The sequence below is a fragment of the Hippichthys cyanospilos genome, chromosome 7 (assembly GCF_059441005.1).
Source record: "Hippichthys cyanospilos isolate Australia breed blue-spotted pipefish chromosome 7, RoL_Hcya_1.0, whole genome shotgun sequence".
Classification (NCBI taxonomy): Eukaryota; Metazoa; Chordata; class Actinopteri; order Syngnathiformes; family Syngnathidae; genus Hippichthys; species Hippichthys cyanospilos.
In genome coordinates this window covers 13,281,038-13,302,303 of record NC_142375.1, presented here as the reverse complement: position 1 = coordinate 13,302,303, position 21,266 = coordinate 13,281,038, and the positions used below count along the sequence as shown (strand labels likewise).

The 21,266-nt window shown below is 39.0% G+C and overlaps 1 protein-coding gene across 1 annotated transcript; it reads left to right on the top strand.

The window, feature by feature from the left end:
- On the top strand, window positions 1-15,877 carry spock3 (SPARC (osteonectin), cwcv and kazal like domains proteoglycan 3). The gene is made up of 11 exons (XM_088420216.1): window positions 1-161; window positions 282-401; window positions 5,999-6,038; window positions 8,397-8,505; window positions 9,029-9,137; window positions 11,311-11,419; window positions 11,603-11,707; window positions 12,340-12,561; window positions 12,923-12,985; window positions 13,119-13,256; window positions 13,789-15,877. The coding sequence occupies exons 2-11, from the start codon at window positions 282-284 to the stop codon at window positions 13,932-13,934; spliced, it is 1,161 nt and encodes a 386-aa protein (XP_088276342.1). The 5' UTR covers window positions 1-161; the 3' UTR covers window positions 13,935-15,877.
- Window positions 15,878-21,266: the final 5,389 nt, after the last annotated feature.

The window sequence follows — 21,266 nt, the reverse complement described above, 5'->3', positions numbered from 1 at the left end:
GGCGCGCGCACTGTGACTTGAGCGTGCATTGTGCCTTGCGCGTGCACGACCGGCTGCGCACAGACTGCATGTGTAGCTAGAGGGAGCGAGAGGGAGTTGATATCAGCGGTGACAGGGAACAGCAGAGACCACATTTAGTTTAGACGAGCGGATGCGACAAGGTAAGCACGGAGGTTTCGGAAAAAGCACACTGCGTCGACGCGATGTTCGCGTTGTGTTCATTTTGCGCTGCGAGGCAGACTCTCGGGCCCGACTTGACGTTGTTGTGTTTGTGTCCGCAGATGCTGAGCGTTGCCTTGTGCGTGTGCGCCGTCGCCCTCGGACGCGTCTCGGCTCGATCCGACAGCGGCAATTTTTTGGATGATAAGTGGCTGGCTGGAAGATGGGATAAATTCAGAGATGTAAGTCACGTTCCGCCTCCCCATCATTGTGTGTGTCTGTGTACATTGTTATCACGCGCTGCTCTTTGCGCCTAGTCGTCGTTAGTGTGTGTCCGTGGTTCAGTCACACGCTGAAAACTGTACATACGAGGCAAATGAGCCTCGCGTGTGTGTCCTTTGCCTTACCAAAGATGGGCTTTTAAACACACACATGCGTATAGGCCTTATCTACGTGCAGGTATGAGACTTGGATGTTTTCTGCCCTTGTATGCATGTGTTGTTTTTCCCACAAAATGGCCAATTTATCTACCGTTGCTAAAGCGTACTGTATTTCTTCCGTAAGTCTATTGAAAATATCTATTATCTAGCCTCTAGTGGTTTTCCTCTTCAGCATCTCTCAAGTAGTGAGTGTGTTTGGTTCATGGTGCTCTTGGTTCAAATAACAGGCTTAAAGTAAGGTGCTGTCAGCCACCATTACTCCAACATGCCTAAGGCCACTTAGTGCTGCTGCTCATTGTCGCAGCGAATGGCATTCCGCCTCTCAACATCATCAGCTTGGCTGCAAAGTGGCCTACAAGGAGATTCTATGCTGGTTTCATCATCTAAGGCCATTTTTGGGCCATATACAGGCAAACATGAGGCGTTGGAGGAAAAAAAAACCCCAAAACAAACAAAAAAAAAAAAACAACTGGTGTTTTTTGCGCCATTAAACACCAGCTTCACTCGGTGCTCAGATATGTAGTATGTGAAGCAGTATAATATAATGGGATCCAATATGAAAAACCTTAGCTTTTAAATAAATAAATATTGCCAAAGGTATTCATTTTTATTGTGGTAGTCGACTGAAGGAGTATTAGAAATAACTACCCAAGACTTGGCAAATATGGCAGATCCATATATAGTAGAACATTTAACCAATTTCAGATGTAATATACTACACATAAAGTAGTGTCTTCTCCTCTCAAAACTTCCTTATGTACAATAGTTCTCAAAGTCGATTACGTCCAAAATTGGCCGCTATTATTTACTAAATATACATGTATTTGCGAGTAGTCTCGTGGCTTCAGCATCATTCAGAGGTCAATGGATTCACTCAGATCACATTGTAAGATGATTGTTTTGTCATTTCTAGAAGTACATGGATTAACTGAATAACCAACGACTAATTGATGATCAAATTAATCAAAATAAGCAGTAATCAAAAAAGGTTTCTGTTTATCTTTTGAACTGTCTTTTTTGAGTGTCCTGTTTTTGTATTAAGGGTTGGACTTGAAATATATACTTATATTTTTATGATTATTCGACAAAATAATCAACAAATTAATCTATTATAAGATAAATGTTAGTTGCAGCCCTATTAACCTGTATGGTGCAACGACATACCAAGATGATGGTTGGCTTTGAAAATGCATTTCGCAAAGACTGCAATGGATCAACTCTTCTATCCATCCAATGTTGTGTGTTGCGCTGCGCAGTGTAGACTATTGTGAAATTTTGGCTGTGTATGTTATTGGCCTCCAGACATCAACAATCAGGAACGATTTGGACTTGTTCCGACTTGCTCAAAATATTGTATATGCACACACCAGTGGTTTAACACTACTTAAAGCCACACCACTGTCTTTCCAATATTTTCTTTTTTTTTCCTTGTCTGACTCATAAAACAGTTGAATTGGCGTTGTGTGTTGAAGGCCAGAAGTCAAAGAGGAAATGTGACTGCATGTGACGTTAGACCAGGGGTGGGCAAACATTTTGACTTGAGGGCTGAAAGGGTTCTAAAATTTGACAAAGGGCCGGATGGATGGAGTGTTTTCATAATCCATCTCATAAGAGGAAAAAATGGAGGATATCTTGAAAACATGTGCTTTAATTTCGATAGAAAACTAACCAAAGCATTACAACAGTGTTATTCAAGTCACATGTAACTGTTTATGGAAATGACTCTCCTGATTTATAGTTTCTTCAAGTTCGGCGGGGCGGATTAAAAAAATTTAGGGGGCCGTTTGCCCATGCCTGCGTTAAGTACTTAAAAACTTTTCTAAACTAAACTTTTCTTGAGCTGCATTTTCAAGAATCACGTGACAGCTTGCAACACTCTTTGAACTTCCTGTGTGCATGAATCACAGGACAAACCCACAGATGTTCCCTCGCAACTAATTCACACATGTCAAGTGTTAACGAGCTAAGTAATTCGTCACATATTTGAGCTGTTAAAGAGGCTTTCCAACCAGTATGGCCAATTTTTCACTCATAAACTCTCTTTACATATTTCATGTATCATTTATGAGTGGTTTAATTTCATGCTGAAACAATTTTTACTTCCGGACTTATTACCTAAGTGCAACTCAACCTCAACAAGTCTTTTGTTTATCAGTTGGATTCTGATGTTTGATTATATACAAAAGGAAGTACCACCTGCATTTCTTAATATCTTAATCAGACCTTTTTGTCCGACTGTATTTGTGCGGATCCTTTCATAGACTTTACAGTAATCTGATTAAATGTTATATTTTAGGCGTATACTGTCTGACTTTTATCTTTGCGGCCGTAAGTGGGCCTCCTGCTGAGAGCGCAAGATAGGATCTTGGCCACTGATTCAATGGAAGCCCCGTTGGCACAGCGCCTGGGGCTCTCCGAGCCGAATCTCGATTTTTGGACTTTGTAGCATCGAGTTCAGTCATTAGTTGTTGCGAAAGTTTGGGAAAACCTCAAAAGTTAGGTGGGCTTTAGAGCGTGACTTGGCTTTGCCTTTCAGAGTTTTAGGGCACATACTGAAATACGGTCTCATCAAGCGATTACATTTATATATATATATATATTTATATATATATATATATATATATATATATATATATATATATATATATATATATATATATATATATATATATATATATATATATATATATATATATATATATATATATATATATATATATATATATATATATATATATATATATATATATATATATATATATATATATATATATATATATGTGTGTGTGTGTCTGTGTGTATGTGTGTAAAACAACATGAATGTAATGAAATTAATATTGTTGCAAATGATGTACATTTAACATAATTGTGTGGTTTGAATTAATTGGAAAAAAAGCAGGTAAAAGACTAAAATGTTTTTTTGGTCTCCTTTTTACCTTTACATTTTAGAAAATCAAAAATGCATTGAGGACAAAGGTCTCCCCGCTCCAGGTTTAGGGGGTACATCTATTTAGCTATTGCACGACCGCGGCAACATGTACTTTATCACTGCGTTGATGTGTTATTTTTCAGCAAACTGAGAAATTTAGAGTGAAACAAAACATCATTTGCTTTGAAGTGTAAATTACAATATGCTTTTCTTTTTTAGAAACACTAAAACATCTTATGCACGCTACATGATAGACATGCAACTTATTTCTAGTTTTGTTTTGAGGGAATGGTTTCATGATTTAATGGTAAAAGGAAATGATCATTTTTATCTTAGATGTCCTATGTGCATATGTCCTGTGCTATTTAGCCTGTGGAGGGTGAACGGCGCAAAGAAGGTACAGACCTCAAGGCTATTTCCACTTCAGCGGATCCCATTGTTGATCTGTGCGTGTGTAAGTGAGTGCGTGCTTGAACCAGACGCACTGAGTACAGTCAAGATGTGAACATTTCTCTTGTTGAATATTAAAATAGAAAATAGAGATGTGGAAGGCATTAGGCTGATATTCACAATGGGTGGGAGGGGGTGGGGTGTGATATTTTCTGAATACAGCAGATGGAATCAAAGGTGAGAGAAGCGGTTATTAAACGCAATATTTTTCTCGAGCTTTTATTCTAATTACAAGTGCTAAATAGATGAGAAGAGCTAATAGGCCATGGGAGTCACAGTATTTTGTTTGCATGCATTTGTGCAAATGACGGGAAAAGATTGTTGACTGAGTGAGAGGCAGAGGTGGAAAGGATAAATGGAGCGATAGAGTGAAACTTTCTATTTTTAGACACTCAGGAAGCAATTAGATCATCCATAGTTGAATTTGGGTTTTCTGTTTTGGCACAAGCAGCCAGGTGATTGCATATGTTTACTATTTGTCCACCTTATTGACCGTATACTATGTTGAAATAATGAGCTGCACAACAATTATTTTGATGGTCATACTGTTGTTTATTTATTGAACTGTATTTTTTTGTTATTGTTGTCCTGACCAAAGGGACTGACCTGCATTATGCCATGTTTTCCTCAATCACATCTCAAGAAGGAAAAAGGAAGCATAAAAAGAAACATACAATACTTAATTACTTGAGCTCATTTCTTTATAATGTAATTTGAGGATCTTTTAGAAGGAATGAATAAAAAAGGCAGCAAAACCACATCGGCAATAAAGGACAAAAAGGAGGTAGTCATCAGAACGAAGGGGAAATAAGCAAGTCACCCCTTCTCGACATTAAAGAGGGGCTACGAAGGAAAGAGGAGGAGGATTGGACATTAAAATGTCAGCCTTTGCAAAAATATCATAACTCAAAAGCACATATATGTATTAATTTATGCACAGACAACGGGCAATGTACTCTGATGCGAATATAATATGCAATATTTTTTTCTAGTAAGTAGTGAAGTCAGTAGTTTCAATAAAAGTACGCAGCCTTAGTCCCTAATGGAAAATATACATTTTGCATAATAAGGGAAATTCCTGACCAAAACTGAAAGATGAAATGAGGAACCTGAGAGTGAAAATTGCAACTTTTATTTTCAGTACCTAAAAATTAAAAAAAAAAATATCTGTATATGAAATCAGCATTATCAGGCATCCTTTTCAGAGCTTTTAAATTCCACTCACCACGCAAAACAACAAATAAAACTCTGTATAACAGAATCATCGTGAATTGAGCAGTACAATGAAAATCAAGTTTACATATTCATCAGAAAACAGTCTGAAGGCCTCTTTTGAGTAATACAGTATAATGTCAGTGACAGTTCAAGTACTGTGTTGACACTTTGTGTTAAAAAAAAAAAAGCCAAAACACACAAATAGTGAAGAAAAGTCGTTGTTTCAAAGGGGAATCAGCCATTTTCTTAAATAGCGTAAAAAGCAGGTCCTGATGAATAATCACATCACGCTTAGGTCAAAGTGTTACTCACAGTGTGGGTGTGGTTGCTTTGTTAATAAAGACGGAGCCTTCCAGAAAATGTGTACAATTTACCTGTATTTTTTTTTTGGGGATGAAAAGTTTTGTGTTGCCTTTAAAGTGTCTCACATAAAAGATACACAACCTTACATTTTATATTACGTTCCCGTGTGCAATTTTTTTTTAATTTTCTTTTTTTTTTAGCTATTGAGTTTGATGAAATTCCCCTTGTTATGCTCCAGTCATCGCATTATCTTTGCTAAACACATGCATGCCCTGAGCGGTGGTGATTGATGCACACTGACACTTTTATCCGTTTCTCTGATAAAGAAACCGCTAACAAAATGATTTCCTTTTCCCTCTTTCTATAATGCCTTCCCTAAAGGAAGTGGAGGTTTGTATAGATGCTTTTATTGCCATTGACTTTCTCATGTAGATATACATGCATGCATTTGAAGTGTCTTTCAAACAGTGTCCTTATTGTCCGTACGTCAACCTTGTTTCAGGAGCCGGGAACATGGACACCATCCAAGCCCTTTGACCAAGGTCGGTGTAAATGGAATAGCAACAATGATTTTTTTTCCTTCCACTCTCAGTAGTTCTATTCACCTGTGTATCATTTCAGCCGCGTTGTTTAACATATGGAATTTTTTGGTTTTTTCGCTTAAATGGAATTTCATGTTGCATTGATTTTGGCCAATGTAGAGTCTGGGGTGCTCATTGTACACATTGGTCTTTGTGGAAACCATAAACAGATTAGCTTAAGCAACTTTCTGTCACTTCCTGTGCCTGCCCCTCGCTCTGATTCACTACTTAACACAAAATCGGAGTGATCAAACGTCACCTCCGATGCCGATTCAACTTGCTGAATCCGCTGATTGCCCTCCAACAGCTCCAACTCTCGTGTTTTCTAAACTAATCAGACGCTGAATACCAACACCTGGACTCTTCCCGACTTCCGACAGGGGATTGGTGTATATGTAGGCCCTTAAACACGGCCGCCACCGAGTTGAAGCTCTGTCTAAAAGCTCTATCTATCGATATTTATACCGCAACAGACGTCTACCTGAAATGTATTGTGCTTCCTTTTTCTAAATGATCATCAGCCTCTGGAGCATGTCATAATGTCGTGTTGTTGGTGTTTGAACCAACAGCCAAATTAAATCATGGCAAATTGCAGTCATTGCTGTCTGGGGGCTGTCACATGACTATTAAAATGACATTCCTTTTCCAGTTACAAGAAATACAAAATATATTATTTAGTTTTAAACGCAAATACACATTTTCATGTGTTATCAAAAATGTATACTTTTAATTGCGTCTTTGACCTTACATGTTTCACCACTGATTTTATTAGCCACTGCGGGATACCAATGTAATATCCCCCCCAACCCTAATACGTATTAGTATAAATACTGTATAACAAACGCTAGCTCACTCACTAAAATTGCTTTTGAGCACACTTTAAACATTTGGTATCTAGGTACAGTCACTATTAACTTCCTCCTAAACCCCTTAAAAGGCTGGTTGCACTCGTACACTTGTTTGTTAGTTTTAATTTTTGGTGCCTGGGTGCCCAAATTGGTCTCAGGCTCCAGCCGTGTGAGGCCCGGCCCCTTAAAATCACAGCTACACTCGTTGCTGGCACTTTCAATTTGTTCGATCATACAATAATTACAGTTTATAAAACACATTTTCTTACATTCTGTTATTATTATTTTTTTTTTTATACAATAGTGCTATTTTTCTGTTCATAACATGATACAAAACCCATGATGTTATTTTGTGTCTGCTGGCAGGATTGAAGGAAGCAGACGAGGAATGAAAGACTCTAATTTCTCCTTCTCGGTTGTGCTGGCGTGCTTATCTAATGAAGCGAGCCAACATGCCTGGATAGAAAGACTTAATGAGAATCGAGAGGAGCTGCTGCTCACTCAGTCACATGCACTTCGTTTGCTCTCCGATTGAAATTTACTGTTCATCATAGTGGTCGTTTGTCAGTTGACTGACGACTGGCTATTCCCCCTTTATCCTCAGGCGCCTGATAATCTAATAAAAGTAAATGACAACGGAAACTTCATTTTTATCCCTCCAGTCACCTTGATTCACCATTGTACTAGAACGGGTGATGAATGCATACTTGCGTCCCAAACCACTGGGACGCGAGCACATAAAAGGCATGAGCGTAACCTTTAACACACCATAGCCACACTGGACATGACAGGGAAACAATAGCATTAGAGAGTGGGTTGGAGGATGGAGGCTGTGTAATCTAGCAAAGCTGCTCAGGGATTACCCTAAGGTTCTTTAGCGGAGAGGTCGCTCACAAACTGTCCCCAGATCAGACCCGGGGCCTCACATCCTCTCCGCTCATGTCGCCGTACATGCCAAGGGCGGGCCTGTGGCCAGGGATGGCTAACTTGCGCTTACAAATAAAGATCACAACTTCAGGCTAATGTTCACATCCAAAATCAGCTCTCTTAACAGCTGGCCAAAGGCCTCGGCAGCGACCAGATCAGTTGAAAGAATTGCCGCGCGAGCCTAACGTACAGCTAAGGCTGATTCCGGGTCGGACGTAGCATCTATAACGAGTTCCGTCTGTTTTTAGCGGTAAGGATACTTAAGGTATTACGGCTTTAGATTCCGACGTGAGAGAGACATTAGTGGCTTGAATTAACGTGCAAAAACAGATGTCTCACACATATCCATGAAGCTTGAAAGGATAAAAATGAAAGTACACACTTTGACTAATAAACCGCTGACACATCTCGGAAAGAACAAAACGAACATTTAATCCTCTGAGATTCTTTTCTCTTTGGTCCATGTGCTTATTGTTTCTAGAAGCCGTTCTTAGAAAGACTGCAAATATACACACTTAAAAGAGTTTTTTGTGTGTGTGTGCAGGCCTTGATCCATCCAAAGACCCGTGTCTGAAGATCAAATGTGGCCGACACAAGGTGTGTGTGGCGGAGGACTATAAAACAGCCTCTTGTGTCAGCCAGAGGAGAATTAGGTAATCAACAGCGCACACACACGCTCACATGGTAAAACTGCCCAGCTAATTTGCAGTCAGATGTTTTGCTATGACAAAGCCAAAAGTGAAAGAAGAATGGTTCCGCATCAGCAGCAAACCAAGTTTTTCTTACTTCCCTTCGCTTCATCCGCCTGCCGTGTTGTCTCTTCATTTATTTAAGCGGCAGAAACACGCTAAGACCAGAGGGCTTTTCCGATGTTCGCGACTGTTCTACTGGTTGCTTCGCTCCCTCGTGATGGTGACTGTTGAGTCCAATTACCACAGTACTGATGCAAAGCTCTGCCAAGTTCTGTGAATGGGCCTTGAATATGAGGTTGTTGTGTGTGTTTGGTGGGGGACACTGCGGACTAGGCTGAGGACAGCAACGCCGTGCTGACCTCATTTTCCAATTTCAGCCACCGCAGTACATTAGTAACACACATATATCAAATGAGAAAATAATCACACACAAATCCTCAATCTGAGGTTGTATCATCTAAATCATTGTGTTCATTTTCTCTAGCTTTAAAGACGCCAGTTTGTACCAGAGTCCCGGCTCGAAGTGCAAGCCCTGTCCTGTGGTCCACCCTTCCCCTGTGTGCGGAACCGACGGCCACACCTACTCAACCAAGGTACCGTTGAATGCACTCAACAGTATGCGTATCATAGTTTGCGATGACTGCGTTTTGACTTTGGGGCCTAGGTATTAAATCATTCAGTCTCTATTTTGTTTCAACTGTATTACGGAAACGGCGCTTAGTGTCGGTCGTTAGGCATGATGTAACATCAAATGACTCCAATTTAGACAATAATCAACAGAATTCTTAAGACTCAAATGATTATTGCAGTCTGATGTGCAAATACTGAGCGTGCATTAAACACTGACAGACAAGTGTTGCTTTTTTTGAAATGTCATATTATGGTGTCTTTAAACATCTGATTGTTGGACTTCTTGACACGTCTCCTGATGAGTCACAACACCCACAAAAGTCGCGCTTTTCATTGTTTTGTTGCTTTCACATCTAAGTGTTAATATAACAACGCATTACTTGTATGAATGACTCATTCACAACTATCATTTTTGTTTATTTTAATGGAAAAACACAAAGGCATTGATTTTAATCAGTTGAGATATTTGTGTAAACAGTCTTTTTGTGTAGAGACAAACTTAACCTGCAATTTTGTAATGAAGCGCAACTCCACTTAAACACTCTTAAACATAAAAAAATATTATACAATAACTTACGCATAAAACAACCTGAAAATATGTGATCTAAAAACCAAGGTGGACATACAGATTTGGATATACAAATTTTTGCTGGTCCGTCATTCATCATTCCTCGGCAACCTGGGCCCCCTTCCGCCATAAGCAGTCCGCCATTTTTCTCAAGCCAAACCAAACTGTAGGCATTGGTCTGTCGTTTTCTATTACTGATGCTTCTATCATAATTTTTTCAAATTTGATGTTTTTTACTGGTTTGTCATCACAAAAACAGAAGTCAATCAGTGCTGGACTAATAGACAGATGGTTCTTTGGTAGCCAACGCCCAAGCAAAAAGCGAGTCAAATCTCTTCAGATTTCCATGGAAGTGGGAAGTCATTGTTCCCCATGCCATTCAGTCATGATTCCATCGAGCAAAATTCACACAGCCTCAATGCAGCTGCAACACACGTATGACTAGGTCTAATTAAAAAGCAAGCTTTTTATGAGCTTAATTTTCTAGATAATGCATTTTTCTTTGCCACTTCTTAACTTGCATCTTATCTCATACACTGATTCGCATTTACTGGCTAACAGCCAGTCAGAGTAATTAATATCTTCCAATTGTAAATATTTTTCTTTAGGTTTGTTCCCACCACCGCCATGAATGCATTGAGCAGCAACATTGACCTCCCAGCTCTGTTATTTGCTATTTGTGCTTTTACATTACCTGTGAAATCACAACATGACAATGCAATGAAGATTTTGTAATAGCATATGTGGATTCATGCATGTGTTATGCTGCAATAGCAGTGTTAGCGATATGAAAATTTTTGAATATTTCAATGTCAAGGGAGTCTTAGGTGGGCTTTTTTTTGTAGATTACTCATCATTTTTTTTGGTCTGCAGAACAGATATCTGTCAGCGTCTGTTTGCTTAAAACGAACGATTACAGATGGTAGACAGCAGTGGATTTATTTTTACATTTTAAAACACAGAGGTTTAAAACTATTATTATACAACTATTCAGTGAACAGAAATATATTTTTCTGTGACATCATGAATGTATGCTCAAGAAAAATGTACAATAATGGTTTTAGGCAGTTGTTTTTAAGAGCTTTTTGGCAGATTAACGGAGTAAATAAAACACCGTAAGAAGGATTACACTCAAAACATAAAATCAATTTCTTGGAAACTATGTGGACTGTGTGCATTATACAATGAAGAACCCACAACATGTTGTTGAGGATTTGGATAAAGTTGCAGCTACAGGAATTTATTTTCATCCTTTGAACCACTGAGGGAAAGCAAACAAACACATGGACAAAACAAACTTGTGACACTCCACAAATATTTGCTCTTCTTGTTCAACCAATCTTGGCCCTGTTGAATACTGTATGTTCTATGACTTCTGCAGTATCTGTATTGAGTATGAGGTTATTATAGTATACTGGAACATTTATGGGGCCCATATTTAATTGCTATGATTGCTGTATTCCAATGCCTTGTACACATCTACGAAACATATTTTTGGATAGGAATCACATGGTTATCTCATAATGTTACTCACATTTTTTTTTCCTTTTGCGGCTTCATTGAATTAGTGCAAGTTAGACTACCAGGCATGCATCACTGGCAAGAAGATTGCTGTCAAGTGCCCTGGCATGTGTCCTTGCCCCGCTGAGCCTGAAGAGCACTCCACAGAGAGGAAAGGTGAGACACACACAATGCAAGATGGATTCTATGTTGCATGATCTGGATGAGCAGGCAGATGATATCCTGGCCCCTTTTTCAAGCCCATTGATCACCTGAAGTGATTCCATCGCCTCAGCCACCAAAAGGAAGGAGCGAGGCAATAAAGCAGCGTCATTAATCATTAGTGTTGTTCTCTCTCAGTGTGCAGCGAGTCTGAACTCAAAGAGGTGGTGGGTCGACTCAGAGACTGGTTTCGAGTGCTACATGACAACGGCAACCACAAGAGAGAAAAGATCCAGAAAAACAGTGAGTGGACAAGTTTAATAGGAGTATTGAAATTTACTCAAATTATAGAAAAGAATTACAATGATTCTTAAAGCTGAAGACGTCATTGGTAAACATGACTGATCTTAAAATTGTGTCATACTATATTAATATAAATTTATGATTATGGGCAGTGACTTTTCGCTGACACACAACATACCCGCCGTAATTCATTTTCCGATCCACGATCGGATTACCAACCATGAATTTTCTTTTCCAGAGATCAAACACTTGTAAAATTGTCTGCTGTTCAATACTGGATGTTCTCCACTCGAACACGGTTTCAGCCAGACGTCTGGAGCATTTACGTAGATCCTATGTTAACTGGCTAGCCACGTTTATCTTAAATTAGCTTTGGAATTAGCATGGCCATCCCCTCAAGCTTTAGCTTGGTGATAACAATCAGAAGTGTAACTTATTTACCGCCACAGAGACGTTGATTGCTTCAGAGCGATCAAAAAAACCAACGAGTTCAGACACCGGCATAAAGGCTTTAATGTTATTTTTTAATGAGTACGCTCTCCTTTGATGTCTAATTCCAACGTGAAATGTATATATGCATATGAATATGCTGTATGTCTACATAAACTCAGATTTTTTTCTGTCCCAACCAGAATTTGAAGTCGGGGCATCCCCTGTATGTAAAGATCCTCTCGGATGGATGTTCTCCCGCCTCGACACAAATTTTGACCTCCAGCTGGACCAATCAGAAATCAAGAGTCTCTACCTGGACAGGAACGAGCGTTGCTCCGATGCATTTTTCAAGTCATGCGATACGCACGCCGACAAAGTTATTTCCAGCTCTGAGTGGTGTACCTGTTTCCAGCGGTACACAGGTAATAAAAAGCACTTATTAGAATGTTGCCATTCTGACTATGATGACGATAAATAGACTTGTATGCATCTTCTTCATACTGTCAAACCAGTGTTTAACCAAATTCACTATGCCGAGGGACGTGATGGAAGTCAAAGAGCATCTACTGTAATTGTTTGGCATTAGCATTGAATATTCTCTCAAAACACTCCAAATATTCTGTGGTCCATATTATTATTCCTCTGAGCTGTATGACACATTTTTGTATTACGAGAAGTCGCTTGTGCAGAAACACAAGCAGCGTCACTTTAGTTCACACCATCAGAACCTTTTCACTGATGCAGATATGTGCAGTTTGTCACCACCTCCTTTCGCCTTACCAGACTCCCCTTGTAAAGCTGAGCTGTCATCCATCGGCAAGAAGCAAATGGGAAAAAAGCTGCTCGGTAAGACCAAACGCGTGCATGCCCCCGTGCACACGCACACACATACACACACGTATGCATACATAGTATGCACGCATGCTACTGCTAAGACTGCTTCTTCCACTCGATGTGTGTTTTGGCTGATGGCTGGCAGGCCAGTATTTGCCATCCTGTGACGAGGAAGGTTACTATCGCTCACACCAGTGCCACAGCAGTAGCGGACAGTGCTGGTGTGTGGATCGCTATGGCAACGAGCAAGCTGGCTCCCGCACCCATGGCCCAGCTGACTGCGGTACGTAACGTCACGTGAAAGAATTGAGAACGGGAGCAACACCGTTGGAAGCACCACCAAAAATAATGTAATGCAGCCATCCATCCATCCCGCTAAAACAGTGAAAAAAATCTGCAAAAATTGGTGGGCTAGTATATGTGTTTACGTGTAATTTGCTTTGTTTTATGGTGTAGCGTGCGAAGGGGTTAAAAAACAAACAACTAAAGACAGCCAGATATATCAAATTCTGCTGATTAATCGGTTGGGCTCGCCATCATAGTTTCGTGACTATTTTGATAACTGAGTAATTAATGTTTGGATGTTCGTTTGTAGGCAGCAGCTATTTCGCTTCGCTAAACAGAAAACAAAGCTTAAATTAATCATAGAGCTACTTATGCACAAGCTCGTCTCTTGGCTGTGCTTCTGAGCTTTAGAGAGTCACGCTAGCTGTGAACATTGTTTTCTACTTGTTTGAAATCTAACTCTTGGAAAATAGCTTTCACGCACAGAAGCACTGTTTAGAAAGTCATGTTGGACATTCCTCTGTTTGTAGGCGTGATTTTAGAGTCTTCGGGAGATCTCGGCAGCGGAGACTCCATGATCGCCGAAGACGATGAAGATTCCTTTGTCCTCGATGAGCAGGCCGGGATGGACGATGAGGACGACGATGACGACGACGATGAAGAATACCTGTCGTAATTTTATTCTATTCTTTTTTTAAGAAAAAAGAGAAACTGTTTGTTTGGTCAAACTGCACGTTTCTAGGCGACCCCCTCCCCCCCTCCCTCCCAGGCAGATATTTCATCATACTAACAGCCTAAGGACTAATGTGTGTGTTCTTTGTTTATACTCATATATAAAAAAAAAAGGATGTTTCTTTTTTTTTTCACTTCCTGACTACAAAATACTTTTGACTAATGGCATTTGTTGCCTCGAGTGCCGTTGCAGACAATGACAGCCAACTTGTTGCTTTGTATGTGGTCACGTGCAAAGCGCTCCCCTGTCATTGGACGCTCGTGTCCACTCATGTGTCCTGTCCTTGTACACCAGTGTGTTGATGCCTGAGGCGCGCTATTTAAGAGATTTCCCCCTTCCTCTTCCTCATCCCTCGCTCTCCTGCTCCTTATCTAATATTCCTGTGTATAGGTGGGTTGTTGATGATGTAGATAAGAGAATATTGCACTCTTTAGGTTTCTTTTCATCTCCATTAGTAACTGTGACTGTGTGGAAAAACAAGATAAGGGTCGGACACGCTTCTTTGTAGGAGGAGCTGAGACTAAAACGCGTTGGAAAGCTATATTAAAAAAAAAAAAATCAAATCATCTCAAAAGGCTCAGCTACCGATTAGTGCTTGGAGGGAGGGAAAAAAGCCAGAGGCGTCGAGGGTGAAAATGATGATGTATTTTTCTAATCCATTGTTGGATGATTACAGAGGATTTGTTGTAGCATGTTCAAACGCTGCGTGACGTTGCAGCAGCCAACTTCAAAATAGCGTGTACAGATTGAAGCACGGCTAGCAACAAATCACATAAAACATGTTTACCGAGCTTAGAAAAAAAAAAACATGGTGTACAGTAGATGTTATGCATTTTTCTTTTTTTTGAGTCTCATTTGAAAAGAAGAAATGTGTTGCACAGTAAAAGAACCACAGAGCCATGTGGGATGAAGGGGTAAAAGGTGAAGGTGTGCCTTTTTCTAGCGGGGACAGGTGATGGACTGAACCTGGCTTAAGCTGATCTGATCGGGAAACGACGTGAGAGTGACTTGACTGTCTGGCTTTTCTCTAACTCCAGTTGCTATTCTTTTGTAAGATCGCTTTGACGTAGAGAAGCACACAAGCTATTTAGGGGCTAAAAACAGTAAATTCAGGTGGATTTCCATGTTTTGTCCTGTATATATAATATACGGTCTATTGTACCTTACATTGATTTCATATATATATATATATATATATATATATATATATATATATATATATATATATATATATATATATATATCTATATATATATATATATATATTAAAGTTGTCAAATTTTAAGCATTAACATTAAAAAAAATAGTTATTTACTTGCTGTAGCAGCCTAGAATCTTAGCTCCCAAGAGAAGCCAAACTCCATGTTGACATTCATCGTGTACCGCATCCCCTGCCACTAAAGAGATTTACCAATTTTATTTGGACTGCACTCATTGTGGGCCAAAAATGACATTCTTTTCTGGAACTATGATGTTTGCTTATAAAATCCTTCTATTATTATTATTTTTATGTTTAACATTCATGTTACAGTATCATAAACTGTGTGTGGGCGCAGTGGGACATATTATGATCGTCTCGTCATTATTTTCAATGAGCTCTCGATATTTTTAAAGTGTGCCATCTAAACAAAGATTTGACCCTAACAGTTCCTGGTTTGATTCTCTTAACATGGAATTCCACTTTACATCAAGAAATCCAGATAAATAATTCTTCGTGCAAACATGTCTATCTTAGAGTAGACACTGTAGCTATTCACATCACTGTCATCTTGGTTAGTTTATACAGCTTCTGGCCATACCAATGCTTTTTCTTTCCTTTTTTTTGTGTGTTTTTTTTTTTACAATGTACCTATGATTTGCTGAAATAAAAAGCTATATTGACCGTTGCTTGCTGGATTGTCCTTTGCAAACACATTCCGATCTCCTTACTGTTTTACTTTCCCACTGACTTTTTTTGGTTTGATTGGGCGAAAAAAAGGAATCTACGAAGTGCAGACATATCCAGTCGAGGGTAAATAAGGAACGTGTTGTAAGTGAGAAGTGAAAAAGCTTTATGAAAGTTGATAAAATATACAGACGATTTTGTCCTGGGAACAAAGTGATTATGAGTGGACGGTTAAGCATAAATTAAAGCCATTTTGGAGGTGTGGCTGACAAAGTGCTTGATTGTACGCAATGACGAGTATATGTGTGTGTATTCACGCGTATGTGTGTGTGTGTGTGTGTGTGTGCGTGTCCGTGCAGCAGCACTGCATTATGCAGAAGCAGAAAATCTTAATATTTCATGACTTCTCATCACACAAACGCTATACAGTACAGTGCAGACACCCAGAGCAGATATGAGCTTTCATGAATTCATTAAGAGTGGGGAGCACTTTTATAACTGCAATGTTAAGGTAGGTACATTGACCTGGAAAGTTTGTTTCCAGGCAAGATGAACTACCATAAATATTTACTTATGTGCATTCGCGCTCGTATTCATCACTTGTGGGGACAAAAGTCAAGGAAATCCTTTTATAGAAATGCAAAGCTATTATGAAAGCATTTGAGAATGCTGAAGCAGTGGCTCGATACTTATTGGTGGTATTAAAACAGTTCCGTTGCAGTAAAGTTGAGGTTTCCATTACGGAAACCACATGAAAGAGCCTATGAACCTGAACAAACGCAAAACAAGTGAAACCCTTTTAGCACATATAATGTATCAAAAAAAACAAAAATAACCTGTGTGGTTGCACAAGTGTGTACACACTCTTAGAACTCCAGTTCTAAGTAATTGTGCACACTTGTGTGACTGTTCATAATGAGCCATCATATTCAAACTGTGCTTCTAATTAAACCCAACTAAAGTTCAAATAATCTTTTTCTGACATATTTGGAGTTTCATTTTATCGCTTAAAGGAACCGTGACATTAAACGTCAACTTTTTGGAGCCTTTAACCATGTTCCAATGTCGATTTCTCACCCTGAACACTCAAAGTGTTACTTTCCTTTATTGATGCATTTCTAAGCATTTCTTGCTTATTCTGCATTCTTGCAGCAGCCCCGCCCATGCAGATGAAAGCGACATGACGTGTACCTATGATAGGAGCAATTTGCAACCCCCCAACACCTCCCCGCTATGCCTGTGCAAGAGAAAATACACGCCAAACATAGAGCGTTTTCACCGAGTAGGCCAAGTAAATAGCAATGTTTCATTTATTAGCTAAAACGTTTTACTGTAAAAAATGCCAAAATGTTTATTGGAAGCACACAGCCGGATAATCAACGTCAGTGGATAATAGTTAACCCGCGGATGGAACTATTGTTATGAATACTGGGTAGTGACAGCGGTGTATTGACGCCATTTTGCATTTAAATGTCTGTTTTTGGCCTCGTATTCACGCTGTTGGAGTAGCCTCCTTTAGCCGCAAGCCTCATGAGGATGAGCGGTCAAGATGATGGATGGATGTATGCATGTTTGCGTGGCCCGCCGGCATTGAGAGATTTCATGAAGGGGGCAAGGCAGTCACACTTTAAAAAATGTGGTCTCTGCAAACAAGATGTTTTACATCCTGGTTAGAAATAGCAGTACCATAAACATATTTACTAAAAAGAAAATTAAATCGCCAATGTGCCAAATGCAATTTATATGCACATAGTGGAAAGAATAAAATATAATTTTTTAGGTCCTTTAAGCCTTGGTTTCACATTGGGGGAGGAATCACATTGTTCAAAGGTGTCAGGAGAAGGCGTCAGAAAGTAAATACAGTTACAAATGTAATCCAGTTTAGAAAATAGGTTTTCAGTACCCCATCAAAGGAATATTCATCTGCTATTAAGACAGGCTTTTGAAATGAGCGTTAGTTTCTTTCCAGGTTTGCGTTATTTTATTCAGTCGTTTCAGCATGGGGACAAAAAAAGAGGTCTCCACAGGCAAAACGAGCTATTCAGAAGGGAGGCTAGATGTCACGTTTTTCATTGTTTCTTTTTTGGGAGTACATTAGTGCGTGCTTGCTGTGCTTGTGAGTATGCGCTTTGAGAAGCACCACAGTGTAAATGTCAAATGCTCATTTTAACACGTGCTTGTGCTCGCTCTGTATGCACAGCCTTTGGAAATATGCATAAATGCAATCTCAGAGGCTCACTTCCACGCTGTTGTTGGACAAGCGCCAACGATACAAAAAAGCGATCTGTAGAGATGGAATGGCAAAGCTGCAATGGGAAGTGCCTCATTTTGCAGGAAGCATTTTTGATGTTCGGAAATCGGGTTTCTTGGATAAGCAAGGGTTGGTGACGCAGGCTCTGTTTTTCCATTCATTTGGTCTCACTGTGATTTACTGCCTTTTTCATAGCAGTGCACACAATGTACAGCAGTGCTTCTCAACCTTTTTTCAGTGATGTAGCCCCTGTGAAAGAAATTTGGGGTTTAAAAAAATGAAACATGCCATCAGTGTCTCATTTATTCAACTTAAGACCCTTTCACACTTCATTTGTATTGGTCCGCAAAAAAAATAATCAGCCTACAGCGTTGCCTTTTGGATCATAGAAGAAATCTGTTATAAAAAAATAATCAATATAAAGTGTCAAACCTGTTCTCAAAAATAAATAATTATAAATATTTGTCCACATTGTTGGGTGACAATTGTAAATCTAGCTCATCTAAAGTGCTCTAGTTCATTCATTTTATTTTGTTTTGCCATTTTGTATTTGAAAGCTATAATTTCATGCTGTCCCACCACCAATTGGAGGTATGCACCTCTTTATGTTTGTGTATGTGTGTGGGTGCTTTTCATTGTGCAACTAATTGTTGAAAAAGGTCTGAGCTGCTGAGCGGGAGGCCTTACCTTAATGGTCACTGTTAGTCAATACACTTTGACACGCCACACAGGAAGCTCATGTTACTGTGGCTGAGTCAGCACACACATTAACGAATAGGACCGGACCCGGTTGAATAGCGGAAAACTATTTCCCATTTGAAGCTGATTTTTTTTTTTTTTAGGGGTCAAATCCATATTTTAATGTTTTGCTTTGTTGAAAACACATCTCATGAAGAACACAGTGTCAAAAAGAGAAACACCATAGATAAAAAAAAAAAAAAAGAAGCCAACAATGTAGAGTGGTGATAAATGAACTGCACTGGACTGAATATTAAGTTTAACGGTCTTCAACATGAAAACCATTGTGCCTGCCTGAGGGTGCTAAGTCAGATTTCTCTGCTAATTTCGGGAAACAATAAGATACCACTCACCTTTTAAATAATCTTCTGTGATCTTCTGTGAAATACAGTACACATCTGCCATTTACCAAATGCTGTCATTCTATTCAAAGGACAGTCAACCCAAAAATGCTCTTCATAATAATCTATGCATCTGCGTATCTATGCATCATATCTATGCATGGTAAAAGAAGTGAGGTGTAGTGTAAACAGAGCATTCGGCTTGGGACTGAAAGTCATTTCTGTTCATAAAGCTGACTCGGAAGACAGCAATATATACAAAGTGTCACCTGGGCAAAAGCTGCCTATGAATAAAGATCCTAAAACAATATTTGGTTCGAATTGCATTTGGTTCAAAATACATTAGGAAAATAATTCCTAACATATTGCTGCTGTGAGATTTTTAACAGGGTTTGGTTTGTGCAAGTATCAGCAAGTCTAATTACGTGCTTTTTAATGCACAGTTTATTTTCTTTTCAAATTAGGAGCAAATTAATCGGAACATTAATAATATTATTCCTTTAAGCAATACTGTATGTCTTCATTTAGTTCAGATTTGAATAAGCACAAATTGTCATTAGTGACTTTTTTTGGCAGACCAGCCAGAAATAAAAGTGATAATTAATATACAATCTTCTAAAATTTCTGAAAATGATATACAGATATACCACTCCAAATGCAGCTCCAAAGGTTAAGAAGTTAATTATGTATGTGACATCACTAAGATTGAAGTTTCCGTTTTTCCACCCTGCAATTATTTAGCTGGTTAGGTGGTACCTGACTGAAAAAATATTTCACAGGGGGTAAATCATTGGAAAAAGTTTGAGAACTATCGGACAGGGTGTCTTTAGTATTTGTTTCCAGTGTAGCAGTACAATAAACAAAAACATTGAATTGGAAAGGCATATCCAACTGGTACTAGTTGTGACTTTTATGGAAACTCACAAAATTATGAGTGTCATTAAAGCAAGTAAGCCAATGTGCACAAAACTGGATTGCTGGATGATTAAAAAAAGGATTGAACAAACTGTAATCCAAATGTTGCATGCTGTGATACAGGGCTGACAAAAGAGTTGCTTTCCTGTCTTTTTGGGTCCCTCAAAAAGAGCTTCCAGGATCGACTGGCACACAGCGAGTTCTAAAGGGATCACTTAAAGCTGTGACTTAAAGCTGGCCATCAAGTGGTGCTCTTCTGTATTCCTGTTTTTTTTTTTTTTTTTTTTTTTAATGGGAGGAGACAGGCAGCAGTACACAAAGAGTGCTTTGCTATCAATAACCTAATGGCTTTGTGGCTGCATTACGGAAGGCAAATGGGCACCAGGCCGTAATGTATGCACCACTGAGATTGTGTGTGTCGTCATGGGGATGCACTTTTGTAACTTTACTGTACTTTATTAGACATTTTCTCACCTGTTTTAGATAGTATTTTTCTACTCCTGTGAAGCCATTATGAATTGGATTGAATACAAAACTAGCAGAGCACTCATTTCAGTTCATGGCTGTTTGCCTCCATTTAATGGGAAAGAGTGATTGTTCACCTTTACTACAAAACAGTTCTCTCTTCCCTCATTTTTTTTTTTTTTTGGTCCTAACCAACTTTTAAGAGCAGTTCTTTTCATTTCTTCAACCCCTTGTAGTTGGATCATGAGGAACAAAAGCCCTACAAGTACGTCTAGTACAAGTGAATATTATTGAATAGTTCATTTGGTTCTGTAGTTCCTTCTAAAAAGCGACAGTGAATTTGTACATTAATATAATGATTGTTTATTAGATTCTAACTAACATATTGATATGCTCCTCAAAACTTTATGAAAATGAAAACCTGATTTATCGGATGTAGTGAATCTATCCAATATGGTTTTCGCTTTTGGAATCGAAGTATTTAAGAAAAAAAATCGGGGTTGTCGGAATTAATCGAGAAGCATCCTTTTATCATGATTATCCACTTCTAATCATTTAACCTAATTTAACAGCGCGAGCACAGAACGTCGTGCTTATTTAAATTCAATGCATTTCTGCCCCCTGCTGTTTAAAAAGTTGTGTACAGTTCAGAAGTTGTGTACAGTTCAGAATGATCACAG